This window comes from Protopterus annectens, chromosome 16.part0, assembly GCF_019279795.1.
Source record: "Protopterus annectens isolate FY-2018-M chromosome 16.part0, PAN1.0, whole genome shotgun sequence".
NCBI classification, from domain to species: Eukaryota; Metazoa; Chordata; order Ceratodontiformes; family Protopteridae; genus Protopterus; species Protopterus annectens.
The window spans coordinates 168449170-168463616 of record NC_056750.1 but is presented as its reverse complement, the minus strand read 5'-3'; the positions used below and the strand labels follow the sequence as shown (position 1 = coordinate 168463616).

Here is a 14447-nt window from a genome sequence, read left to right as displayed (position 1 = left end):
GGAGCAGATATTAACGAAGGATCCAAAATAAATACCCTCTAATCTCTCAGATCCGAGTGGGTCGGATCTGTGGGCATGACTCCTGCCCTCGGATCCGAAGGTCTTAAATCCAGAACCCTGGATCTGGGAGAGAGTGCCGATGGAGTCGGATCTGACGGCTTTGGATCCGAACCCTTGGACCCAGGAGTAGACTCCCTGGATGTTCTGGGACCAGGGGATCTTGGATACAAAACTGCCTGGCTGGAGCCGGATCAGATAGCCTGGGACGCTTGGACGGGGCCTCCTCTCCAGGAATCCTCTTTCTAGCCCCTGAGGAGCCCGCCTTGGCTGGGGAACCAGTGACCAAGGGGCCTCCTTTGACTAAACCTTTGATAAGCAACTTATTACATCGGTCAACCAAGGCTCTAGGATTGAAGATGGCACAAATGCCACACTCCACCTTGAGGTGGTCGCTGCAGAGACAATACAGGCACTCCTCGTGTGAGTCAGAAATAGGCATTTTCCGAACACACGAGGAGCACCTCTTAAATCCCAAGGGTTTATCTGACATAATGAAACCTAGGGGAAAACCTTTACTCAAAGTTCGGAAACACACAAGACCATCCGAAACACTCACCAACCACTTACTACTTACTAAAGGGTGCCAAAGAAAGATTAAATAACCAACTGGGAGGGGATATAAAGGGCAGGATAACTATCACGAACAATAGAAAAAGAAATAACCCAATTAACAAAAAATCCCAAAGAGACACTTACAACTAATGAGGAGCTGAGCAATCTGCATCTGTCTTATTGAAGCAGCAAACGATATCTGGGGGAATAGAGGGCAGTGGAGCATTATGGGAGGGGAGGAGCTTGAGCTAAACTGTTGTCTGTGTCTGCCGGCTGGGATCCAAGACCCTAGCGTGAGGAATGGTGACTAGATAACATCAGATCTAGCTGGCTCATTGATGAGACAAGGAGGTTAGAATCGGTGAGGCCACCTTCACAAAGAGGCCAGTCCTAGTGGAATTACCCAGGGCTTTGTGCTTGGCCCACTCCTCTTTGACATGTACTTTTCAGACATCAAAGCCAATTTCAAAGTCTCTGACCAACCAAGTTTGGCTGCAAACTAGGAGCAGTCAACGAGTCCCACAAGATGACAACCTTCAGGAAGATCTACCACAGACAGACAGACTCTTGGTGCCAAAGTCATGTGTTAAAACTTGATACCAAGAAATGCATTACGGTATCTTTTTGTCAGCAATAAAACACCCCTAAAATATGAGTGATTAGTCAATGATCTGGGAACTCATGTAATTGGTAACCTAGCCTTTGACCAACATGTGTCCAAGATAATAAAAAAAAAATATTCCTTCTTTGTTGCTCAACTTACAAGCAAGGGCATGGAATCTAGCTCCGGACTGGTCATCAAACCACTGTACTCAGCCCTCATTAAACCCATCATACAATATCCAGTTTGGTATGTACCTGACTGGACACAAGCAGCAACTGGAACATCCACAAAGGTTCCTTACAAAAAGAATACAGGGAGTAAACACAATGTCTTAAGCCAATCACCTCAAAGCCCTGTCTCTTTACTCAGTATCATACAGACTTCTGGGAGGTGGATCTTTGCCTGGCATACAAGGCATCCCTGGATCCCCGTTTTGATTAATTGTTTGCATATCCACAAAACAAATAGCATCAGAACTACTAGATTAAAAGACCTAAAATTTGTTTGCAACATAAATACGTCATGCTGAAGAGATGGATACGTTTCTCAGAGAATTCAAATTCTCTGGTAGAGGTTCCCCATCCATTTAAAGCAGAGGTCCTCCCTATCCCTATTTAAGTGCAACTTGGACCAATGGATGATTTAACCAGAAATTTACCCCTGGTCTGGCGCCTATGTCTCTGATGGAAGGAGGCAGTTAAGGGCTCTAGTGGTAGTTAACAGGGTATACACCTATGAACCTATAAGATCACTAAATGAAATATGTCTTGATTATGATATAAAAATGAATGCATTACAAAAGGGTGCCCCACTAGCACACAAGACAAAGCATACTTTCCTCATTGTTAACAGATGGGTTTAGAGAGATTTATTTTTCCTCATTTAATTTTCATATTGTTAATTGAGTAGGTAAGCTGATCAGCATGCAGGGTAGGATGGAGGTGAAACACTCCGAACAGTCTTTTTACAGGCCCTCCTCCTCAGTCAAGTGATGCAAAATACATCTGTTGTGTACTGTCACAGCTGAATACTGCATTGTGGACACATGAGGAGTTAAGCTCTGCAATTCATCTTGCCATAGCCAAAACTAATTTATTAGGGTCATTTTTTTCAATAAAAGCTTTGTAAACTTTTTTACTGAAACCAGATCTCGTATCCATTTAAAGTTTTCCTCAGTGACGCATAAAAGGCAGTGATCCACAGAGTTTAATGAATGCATCTCTGCACATGCACAGCATGCTTCATTAAACTCTATGGACACATTTTGCTTTTTCCTTGAGTTGATGTCACTGAAGTTAAAGATCATGCAATCCTCTGCGGCATCAACAGGGAAAAGGCGTTTCAAGACTAGCATTTCCCCTTAAAGAAAACATGAAAAAAGTTCACTGATGGATAAAAAGCCTGATCGGCACATTAAGCACCACACAATAAACCACCCAACATTTACTTGCAAGTTGTGCTTCTGCAAAATCTGGGAATATGACTTGCCATAGTTGTTTCAACAGCACTTTCAAAGTAATAGCTTGTAAACAACTGTGCATACCACTGTCAAGATAATTTTATAAAATGAAGTAAATAAGTAAATAAAACACACCTTCACAAAAGCAGTTTCCTCAGCACACTTACTTTATAAAGCCTGAAAATGAGCCTTTGATGTGCTTTTGAGAGAACAGGGAATCCTTTTTTATTAGTTAGAAAGATGTTGGTTGGTAGGATAGCAGCTTTTATCGGTTCTCCAAGCCAGCGGTCAATTGCACTTTCTGAAGGGAGATCCTGTCCAATCTCAATAGCTAATTAGAAAAGAGGAGAGAGAAAAATGTATAACTGCATGCATCTGCATCATTTCCAGAATAATAAGCAGTGGTAGGTGAGACAATGCTAACAAGCAAATGCTAAGTAATTTCTTTAACTCGTTGCATCTGAGTGACGCCTCGAGGTGCATATGCAGTCAACTCCTACTGATGCCTCTAGGCATCAAATATGGCTTGCTCATATTTGCATCAGTAATTCCAAAACCATACTATGTATAAGGTTTTAAAAGATTTTCATCTTAAAGCTTACACTGTGGCAAACTCAACGGCATTAATACTTGAACATTGTCTAATGCAGGTAAAGAGATTAAAAAGAAGTAAATGTACTTACCATAACGTTCCATCTGAGTAGTTAGACTTAATTTGTCATCGACCTGTGGGTTTCAGATCCGGACCGGATCCAAGACGGCAGCTTCACCAGCATCAGATCCGAGCTCCAAACTCCTCCCCTTACCCACAATACCACTGCACCTCCTTCCTTCCCTCCGATCGAGTTTGCAACCCAAATGAGCCTGATCAGCAAAAACCTGACCCACAAGAAAACACAAGAGGGCAGCAAAGGCACTATCTCTTAGTCACTTCAGATGAATGAACCCAATAACAAGGCCAGGGGGAAGGAGGGAGGGACGGTTGAAGACAAATGAAGTCTAACTACTCAGTTGGAACGTTATGGTAAGTACATAACTTCTTTATCTGAAGTAGTTAACTTCATTTGGTCATCAACCTGTGGGACAGTGTTCCCAGCTACCATAACTTTGGGAGGCCCTCATGGAAGGATATTCCGGAGCACCGCAAAGGCTGCTCTCCCTCTGGAAACCATGTCCAATTTATAATGAGATGAGGACCAAGTAGCCGCTGAACAAATATCGTCCAAGGATACTCTGGACCAAAAAGCAGCTGACATAGCCATGGACCTGGCAGAATGGGCACAAACCCTCCCCGGAATAGGCATACCTTTATCTTTGTAAACCTGTAGAATGCAAAGGGAAATCCACTTGGCAAATGTCAGCTTGGAAACTGGTTTGCCTAGAAAAGGTCTAGTGAAGGACACAAACAATTGGTCAGACTTGAGAAAGGGCTTAGTCTTGTGTAAGTAGAAAAGTAACTGCCTATGTACATCTAACAAATGTAGTTTATATTCTCCCTTGTTCTGAAAATTTGGAAAAAAAGATAGGCAGATTGAGTGATTGACATTGGATTCTGTAGCCACTTTAGGCAAAAAGGAAGGATTAGTCTGAAGTGAGACCCTGTCTTTATGAAAAGCCATACAAGGGGGTTTAACAGAATGCTTGAAGTTCTGACACTCTCCTAGCCGAGGTGATAGCCACAAGGAAAGCTGTTTTCCAAGACAAAAATTTCAAGTCCACAGAGGCAGCCAGCTCAAAGGGCGGAGCAACTAACACCTGTAAAACTAAGGTAAGCTCCCAAGGATGAGATGGATCGTTAACCTGAGGCCTTAAAAGCAAGGTCCCTTTAATGAAGGTTTTGCAAAGTCTGGAAGAAGCCAAGGACCCCATGTTTTCACCTACATGGAAACTAGAAATGGCAGCCAGTTGAACTGTCATTGTAGAAGAGCTGGCACCCTGCTGGAAAAGGTGTGCTAAAATTTCAAGAACCGTTGGCACTGGAGCCGTAAAAGGATCTAAATCCCTCAGAGGCCCAGATCGAAAAACGCTTCCACCTACTACGGAAAACTTTTCTGGTAGAGGACTTATGGGCTGCCACCAGAATAGACCTAAAAGGGGAAGAAAGTCCGGGAGTCCTGGCAATCAAAAGAACTAGAGCAGCCAAGCCGTGAGCTTCAGACTGCCCAGGCATGGAAGGGGAATCCCCGATGGGTGCGAAATAAGATCTGGAATCGGATCCAAGATCGAGCTACCAGATGAGACCACAGACAGGTAAACCAGATCTGGCGAGGCCAGAATGAGGATTGACTCTGCTCCCCAACTGACGATCTTTCTGTGAAATCTTTGTCATGAGGGGTAATGGGGAATATGCATAAAGAAGACCAGGAGGCCAAGTATGGACCAGAGCATCTCTGGGGGTTTCCCCCTGAGGGGGGAATCGGAGCAAAGAACTCACTGCACCTCACGTTGGAAGGAGATGCGAAGAGATCACAGCAAGGCCAAACCCACACTCGAGGAAGATCTGCTCCGCTACACAAGGATTCAGAGACCACTCGTAAGGCATCACAATAGTTCTGCTCAATTTGTCCGCTAGTATGTTGGACCGACCTGGAATGTGCCTTGCTATAAGAAAATGATGGTTGGAGATAGCCCATTCCCACAGTCTCATGGCCTCTCGACAAAGGGGGTAGGATCTGGTTCCTCCGTTTCTTGACGTACCAGACCACTGACATGTTGTCTGTCTGAATCTCAATAGTTCCCAGATGAAGAAAGGCATGAAGGGCCTGCAAAGCTAACCTCCCTCATCTCCAGAACACTGACATGCAGATTGGTCTCATTCAGGGACCACGTGACTTGGACTGTCCTGCCTGAGCAATGCCGCCCCACCCTAGTCGGGAGGCATCTGTGGTCACCGTGGCTTGTGGATGGGCTACAACAAAGGACCGTCCCTCTACGATCTCTGGAGAGAGAAGCCACCAAAGGAGGGAGTTCCTGCATGCCTCGCTTATGCAAATCAGATGTGTCAATGGCCAATCCAATAAAGACCACTGGACTGCCAACTTCCACTGCAGAACCCGCATGTGAAGACAAGCACAAGGAAGAAGAATGATAGTGGCTGCCATGGATCCTAGGGCTCTTAACACCACTGCGGCTGGGGGAAAGGGATATTGAAAAATTGCGAGAACATGAAGATTTAGGCTCTGAATCCTCTCAGACTTTGGAATGCAATGCGTCTATTCTCGCTCCATATGTAGTCCAGGACCTGAACCGGTTCTAGAGAAGATTTGGCTATATTTATAGTGATGCCCAGCAAGTCTGACAACTTCCAGAAATAATCCCTGGCTTGACAGAGTAGATGCCTGGCGGGAGCGGCAAGGAGCCAATCGTCCAGGTACAGATAGACCTGCATGCCCTGAAGCCATAACCTTGGTGAACACCCCGAGGGCTGTGGTGAGACCGAAGAGTAGGGCCCAGAACTGGTAGTGACTGGCCCCTAGCCAAATGTGGAGAAACCTCTGAACATCTGTGCATCTTTATATGGTAGTATGCATTCTGGAGGTCTACTGAGCACATCCAGTCGTTTTCCTGCAGATAAGGCAGGATGGATTGTAAAGTGACCATCCAGAACTTTTCTTTGGCAACTGACAGGTTTAGAGGGGAAAGATCGAGAATTGGCCTGGAGTCCCCAGTGTTTTTCGGCACCAAAAAGAACCTCGAATAGATGCTTGATCCGGACTGATCTGGGGGGACAGGCTGGATGGCCCATATGCTTAACAGCTTTTCTACTTCGATTGGTGCTGCCTCCCTTTGCGCAGGTGGAACGTCTGGGAGGTACTTTGGGGGAGAGGGATGTGTCACAAAGGGAATTGTGTAACCTCTGGATATTATTTGGAGCAGCCAAGGTCTGTTGACATGGACTCCAATGCCATCAGGTGCATAGAAAAATGGCCCCAGACTGCCTCCAGAGGAGAGCAGTCGAGCAACCCCTCAGGGCTGCTGGACGGGTCTATCAGAGAACGGTTCTCGAGACCCGAAGTTCTTTGGACCCCCCAACACTGGGCCGGCATCTGTCTTGTCCCCCCTCTGCCTCTAGGGGAAAAGGAGACCTGAGTGTCCCGGGCATACTGAGACTTCCAGAACTACATCTTCTTTTGCCCCCAATGATTCCTGGAGAAGGATTTTTGGGGGTTAGAGAAGCGGATCCCAACAGCAGACAGTGTCTTCCTGTCCTTCTCACTCCAGACTAGTGTGTCACGGACCATCTTCCCAAACAAGGAAGAGCCATCATAGGGAGCATTCGCAAAAGACGCCTTGAAGGGTTCCGCGAAATTATATAGCCTGAGCCAGGCGTGTCTCATGGCAACACCAGACCCAGCCGCCCATGCCGCTCCTTCGGTGGCATGAGAAAGAAGTCGCATGGACATGTTGTAACCACTTTCAGAGTGGACATTCACGTAGAGAATGTGCGTTTATGCTCTGGCAACATGGACTCCAGGAGAGACACAGTGTATGCTTTGATCGGGTCATGCTGCAGTCTGGTAACATGGGCCATTTAATTCAGAGCCCTTATACAAAAGGTGACTGAAGCATAAGTCCACTTTTCCAAACAGTCCATCATCCTGGACACTCGGTCCAGGGGGTGATGGACCGTGGAACTCTCCTGAGCCAGTTCCTTCTTTGAGGGGGCCGCTACCCACCATGCCATCCACTGGGAACCCCTTGTTCCTGCTCGAACTACTAGGGGCCTCAAGATTTTATCAGGACATTTTGGAATTGGCTCCATGGTGTCCGGCTCTTTCTATGCCTTGGTGGTAATGAGGTCCCCCAGGGGGTCCACGAGGGGGGGACACCAAAGTAGTAGATGGGCTCGTGTCGAATGCCTCCAGAAACACAGACTCGTCAGAGGAAGGCTTGGGGGCGGACCAACCCCCGCTGGCGCAGGATCTCCATGATGTCTCCACAGGAGACATCCTCGGGGGGGGGGGCGTGATCTGGGGGAGCCTTCCCCTTGCTCCAAGTCAGTATCCTCCATGAGGGACTCGGGGGAGTCCAGGTGCCGCCTCTTGCACTTGCGTTTGTGAGGAACCTCTTCGGTGGGGCTTTCTGGCGAAGGCTTACGAACAGCCTGTGGTTCCTCGAGGGGAACAGTCTGGGGCATGTCGAGTACGGGCTGTCCCTGCATGGGCAGAATGACAGAAGGCACACCCACTAGAGAGGGGGGGTTAAGGTAGACTCCAAGGAAATGGTCAGGGGGCCTCGAGCCATGTGAGAGAACCCTCTCCACCATGTTGAATGCAGAGGGGGAAGTGAGCCTCCACTGAAAGACAGGACGCTCTCATCCCAGATCCAACATGAGGATCAGAGCAGAGAACCCGAGGGGTAGGCAGTGACCCGATAAGGTCGGAGCCAACGAAGAAAAACGCAACCCCTCGGATCTGATGCCAGGCTACAGCTCTGAGAGCTCGGATCCAACTCAAGCAGACCCGACACGCTCAAGGCAACTGCCGGCGTTGAGGTAAACGGTACCATCGGCACTGGCCCCCTGACTCTGGAACCTCTCAGATCCAGGGACTCCAATACCAGAGGACTGATTGGAGAAGGAGAAGTCAGGGCAAACAATGGTAATGAGCTCCCACCTCCAGAGGGAGAGGGTGCCAGAAAAACCCCCATCCGCAACTGGGTGCTAATAAACCTTCGCATCATCCTGTCTATATCTGCTACCGATAAGCTTCTAGTAACCTTAATGATGCTGACGCCATTTAGGAAGGACGGTGGATGGAGGCCCTAGACAGAGGCCGAACCTCTTCTGGCTCTGGGGAAAACCTCGGAGAATGAAGCAGAGGGGAAGTCGACCTGGTAATAGCAGGAAGCTTGGAAGGAGGACCCACCGGATCAGAGCGTTCCGGGGATCTCTTCCTTCCCTTTTCTTTCTCTGTCTTTCCTAGGCTCCCTTTCCCCAGGGTCTGTGGTCAGGATGGCGAGTCCTGGCCTGGGAGGGAGGGGAGGACACAAGAGCCGAGGTAGACATGGTCAAAGCAGTGACCGCAAAAACAGCAGATGAGGAGACTGCTACCTCCATAGAAGGGAGAAGCCCCTTTAAAATCAGCTTGGGCCGGTGGTCTTTCAGGGCCTTGGGGTTAAACCCTGCACATATGCAGCAGTCGGTGGACAAGTGAGCTGCACCCAAACATGCAAGACACAGTGTGTGGCCATCTGCCCGGGATAACTTATGGCCACACTCTGTACATTTCCTAAAGATCAACTTTTGTTGATCAGACATCAAGCCCAAAAGGTACAAGGTACCAAAGGCAGACAACCAACACTCTCACACATACACTCAAACACGAGGATGGAAAGAGGAAGAAGGCCTGCACTAACTATACTAACCAAAAAGAAACTCAATTTTTTTTTTTTTTTAACCTAATGAAGAACGCGAAGGGGAGGTAAGTAAAAAAGGGATCAAATGTATACCCAAAAAATCTACACACACCAAAAAAATACCCCGAAACTGTCCTACCAGCCTGGAGCTCAAGGGATCACATTGTAGGCGAAGCTGCGGCAAACGAGATCCGAGGGAAGGAAGGAGGTGCAGTGGTATTATGGGTAAGAGGAGGAGCTTGGAGCTCAGATCTGATGCTGGTGAAACTACAGTCTCAGATCTATTCGGATCCGAAACCCACAGGTTGATGACCAAATGAAGTTAACTACTTCAGATTGGTTGTAAACTGCGGTGGTGGTGCTGCGGTAGCGTTGTCGCCTCATAGCTAGACGTTGGCCGTTCGATTCTCAGTTAAAGCGTCTACTGTGTGACGACATGCGTGAATAGGCGTTCCTTCGTTGAAGGTTGTGCGTTAGGCCCGGCAAGCCAGCATGTAAAACTCTACTGCCAATCATTAGCGGACCGGAGTTCCGCTGTGGCGACCCCTAACCGGGAAAAGCCGAAAGACACACACACACTTCAGATTGGTTGTCTTTATATTAACTTATATGGACATAACTTTAACGAGTAAGAAGGTCACTGAAAAAACAGTCAGTTAAAATAAAATGAAAACTCCAGCAAAGCTAGAACTTCCACTGAGTGATCTCCCAAATCTCTTGTATCAGAGGCACATGGGATATATATGCAAATGATCCTCATGAACATCACGAGTTTCAGCTAATTGGCAGTTCTGAATATCCATGACTTGTTTCGTCGTTTTAATGGACAATTTCAGGCCAATAAAGCCAAACCCACTAGCTGTGGATATGCATATTTCGGCCTTATGACTTCATCAGCACAGCACAAGCAGAATGTTTGAAATGTGCATATCCACAGCTAGTGGGTTTGGCTTTATTGGCCTGAAATTGTCCTCAGTGGAAGTTCTAGCTTTGCTGGAGTTTTCATTTTATTTTAATGGATATAATTTTCACATTTTTCTAAATATTTCAACAACAAAGTAACAGAGACAGAACTCCTTAGCCTTATATGAAGCACTTAGCTAGATGAATAAATAGCTGCTGACAGTATGTGTGTAACTTGAGTGAATGCTGAGATATTTTAAGTTGTTTACAAAACATTACAAATGTAATAGTTACTGTGTTTACTGCGACTTATAAAATTTAGTTTAAGACCTAAAACCTAAAGAATACTACCACTATAAAAATAGTTTGGGCTGAATGGTTTACCATTTATACTTCTTTCATAACCCCATATGGTTCCAGAGATATGAACATTTGTTTGAAATGTGAGGACATAATTTGATTCTGTCAAAGGCTTGGGCTCCGCCCATTGGAAGTTACAGTGCAAACTTCCTGAGCTCCATTGGAGTGAATGAGTTAACACATTCTGTGCTGCATGCCTCCAAAAAGGCTAAACAGCAGACACTTCCCATTAAAGGTGCTATCAAGAACACGTGTAATTTAATTCCTCATAAATTTGCAATAATTCCTTTGATCTCTGCTGATTGTGTAGTTGATGCTTTTACATTTCCTACATTATATCTATTTTATGCACTGTGGAAAGGCAATCACTCATGACCCTTCCTAATGACCCTTCCTAATCAAATACCAAATAAAATCATATCTGTTGAGAGCCTTTCCTCAAATAATGTAAGCCACCTGGGGTGCTACCAATGTCCCCCAATCCATGGAAACCAGAGCAAGGCAGTATTCACAACTGTAGAACAATGAATCTGTTTCATACCATTACAGCTATTCATAATTTACAAGTACAGCCCCTTAAAACATGGTGCGGTACTACAGTAAGCCCTCCCCCAACTAGACAATACCACTAACATAAGATCAATGCAGCTGCAGGGAAACCCTAACTCAATACACAGAGATAAGATATAAACAAAAGCAAATCTACTACAGGTATAAAGCATAAAAGAATTAAAGCACAAATCCTCCTTAACTAAAGGCCTCCACTAATTATCAGCTACTAAGGTCAGCCTCAGTAACAAACTACAGCTTATAATGCTCCACAAAGACACCCATGTTTCAGGGAACCATACTTCAGTGGACACCAGGTGTAGCCAATACACCTTACTTCAAGCATCTCATGAATATGGTCAAAGTGTTAAAAACTGCAATGGCTGATTCATTATCTGTGTACTGAAGCCTTAAACATTGCTGAAAAGACTTGCAGCACAGACTCTGTAAAGTCATCTCACCAAATAACTCACTGACAAAATGCATCAGTACCATAACGGATGAGGATCTAGCAAAGTAGAATACAGAAGAAAACAAGAAAATCCAGCCAGACAAGGAAGAAGCCAATGCTGAGAGAATATTTCACAGATTAATTACCACAACACTTCATTTCTTTTCACATCTTTAGTTGCAAGTAACCAATAACACCAAGTTATGACTCTGAAGGCCCCACATGAAAAGGGACATCAAGGAGCTCTCTGATTATGTAGCCCAGGCAGGTATGACCCTGACCTTGAGCAGTATCCTACCTTCACCTAGAATGATGCCACAATACAGTGATAAGATGATCAGCTTTAATAATTGGCTTAAATTCTGGTGTCATTCAAAGGGGATCCAATGTCTGTCTGCCTGGGATGACATGCTGGACAAGCCACGCTGCTTCGCAAGGGACGGCTTACACCTGTCACCCCTGGGCTTTCGGATATTGGCAAAGGCTCTTGCCACCCCCATAGTGCCTTTTTTAGGCAAGGCTCAAATTCTAAACCTACCACCCTAGAACACCAAAAAGGAAAAAAAACTAAGGGTAATGCTGCTCAATGCCAGAAGTCTCAATCTCAAGATGCACGCACTCAAGGCCCTTCTCAATATGGAGAACATCGATGTCTGTGCTGTGACAGAAACCTGGTTCAAGGCTCCTGAGAGCACCCCAGCACTAACAGGTTTCACCTCATATCATGCGTTCGCCCCAAAAACCGGACAACACCAAGAAAGGAGGGGCGGTGTCCATATTCATAAAGGACACCCACACCTCAAGGTTGGTGGCAACGCACGATGCATTGGAGACCATCCAGGTGCAATTAACCATAGGCAAGACTGCTCTGCAATTTGTAGCATGTTACAGGCCACCCTCTCAAACTCAGGAACCTCACATGGCCTTCCTGAAAATATTGGAGGATAAATGTATCTCCAAACACCATCATACTAGGTGACTTCAACTACCCTAATATAGACTGGGAACACTACTCAAGCCCGAACACTCTAACCCAAAGATTCCTGGAGTTCATAAACTCAAATGCCATGGAACAACTAGTCACCATCCCCACAAGAGGAGAAAACATACTTGATCTCATCATCACGAACATGGGATCAAAATGTTCAACACCGAAGTATACCCCTCACTGGTGAGATCAGATCATAAACTAATCTCGCTGGAGGTCCTCATCCCGCCCCACCTGAAACAAAAAGACCACAGTGAAAAACTTCTCAAAAGCCGATTTCACACTTCTAAAAACTAGTGTGGTCTCCTTTAAGGCCCCTGAGCCAGTGGTAAACATTACTCAAACCGCTGAATCACTTACAAATGCCTTCTACCAGCACCTACAGGACTGCATGGATCAGGCAATCCCAAACAAAACTAAGACTCTCTGTACCAAAGGCAAGCGTCCAGTCTGGTGGACCCCAGCCATAAACAAGCTCTACAACAAAAGGAGGAAGCTACTACAAGATAGAGCAAAATCCTTGAAAGGTAAGACACCTTTGATCATTATAAGTAAAAACTAAGAGCTCTCATAAAATCATCCAAGGCAAATTTTGAGAGAAAAATCGCCAAGGACTCAAAAGACAATCATAAGGCCTTCTTTAGCTATGTTAGAAACCTAGGAGGAAACTCCCAGATATGCTCAGAATTAGTTCAAAATGATGTGAAAATTACTGAACCTACACACATTGCCAACATACTGGCTGACAGGTTCAGTGCAAACTTCTCCCCAAAAGGAGAGATATCTATTCCAGAGGATTGTAGCCCCCCAAACATCTCCAACGCCCAGGTGAGAACTGCCCTCACTAAGGCAAAAAACACAGCATCCATGAGACCGGATGGTGTCCCCGGCTGTGTGCTTCACGAACTCAACGAGGAATTAAACCCACAGTTAGGACAGCTGTTTAATCTTAGCCTCAACTCAGGATACGTACCCAAGGAGTGGCGCACGGCGACTGTGGTCCCACTTCATAAGGGCGGTGCCTCCACAGACCCTGGAAATTACCGCCCCATTAGCTTGACAAGCCTTATCTGCAAAGCCATGGAGAGGATCATAATGGAACTCCTAAATAAAGACATAGGGAACTTGCAGACTTTGGATCCAACCCAGTTTGGCTTTGTCAAAGGCAGATCCTGCCTTTTAAACTTGGTTGACTTTTTCGAGACAGTCACCAAGGCCATTGATGAGGGAAAGGCAGTCCATACAGCCTACCTCGACCTGGCAAAGGCCTTCGACACAATACCCCACTCAGGTATCATCGAAAAACTCATCAGCTTGAATGCAAACCCATACATCACAAGATGGGTTGCAAACTGGCTAAGTGACAGAACCCACAGGGTCAGAGTTGCTGGAGCCATGTCAGACTCAAAGCCTGTCACAAGTGGTGTCCCACAGGGCTCAGTCCTGGGTCCACTCTTGTTCAGCATCTTCTTTTCTGAAGTACAAGCAAACACAGGAGGGTTATGGCTGACAGTTTGCAGATGACTGCAAACTGGGCGCCATAGTCAAAAACACATCTGACACAGATATCCTCCAGAAGGGCCTCACAGAAACGGATAACTGGTGCCAGAGCCATGGCCTGAAGTTAAACGCCAAAAAATGCATAGTCATACCCTTCGGGAAAAACAAGGTTACCCCTAGCTACCATATAGGTGGCAATCCACTGAGCACAGAAAAAGTCATCAGGGATCTGGGGACCCAGGTTGACAGTAGCCTTTCGTTTGACACTCATGTTGCTGAAGTAGTTAGGAAAACCTTCTATATCGCCCACCTGATCATGAAGGGATTCACATCTAGATCAAGGGAGGTCATCGTCCCCCTGTACTCATCACTCATTAGACCTATGATTGAGTACAATGCCCGCTCGAATGTATCTGACCAGACACCTGCTGCAGCTTGAAAGGCCCCAAAAGTTCCTCACCAAAAGGATAAAGGGTCTCAAAAATATGTCTTATGCTGCCCGACTGAAAGAACTCCAGCTCTATTCAGTCTCATACCGCTTGCTCAGAGGTGACCTGTGCCTGACATATAAGGCCATGTCAAACCCAGATTTGATGAATATGCTTCACCTCAAAAAAATCTAGATCCCTCAGAACCACAAGGGCGGGAGACTTAAACCTTGACA

The 14447-nt window shown here is 46.1% G+C and overlaps 1 protein-coding gene across 1 annotated transcript in view; it reads right to left on the bottom strand.

Moving 5' to 3' along the window:
• PRMT5 (protein arginine methyltransferase 5) overlaps window positions 1–14447 on the bottom strand; it is a 1996504-nt gene that overhangs the window by 662936 nt on the left and 1319121 nt on the right. The window contains exon 7 of the mRNA XM_044058013.1: window positions 2843–3006. Coding sequence (XP_043913948.1) covers window positions 2843–3006 — 164 coding nt within the window. The remainder of the gene's footprint in view (window positions 1–2842; window positions 3007–14447) is intronic.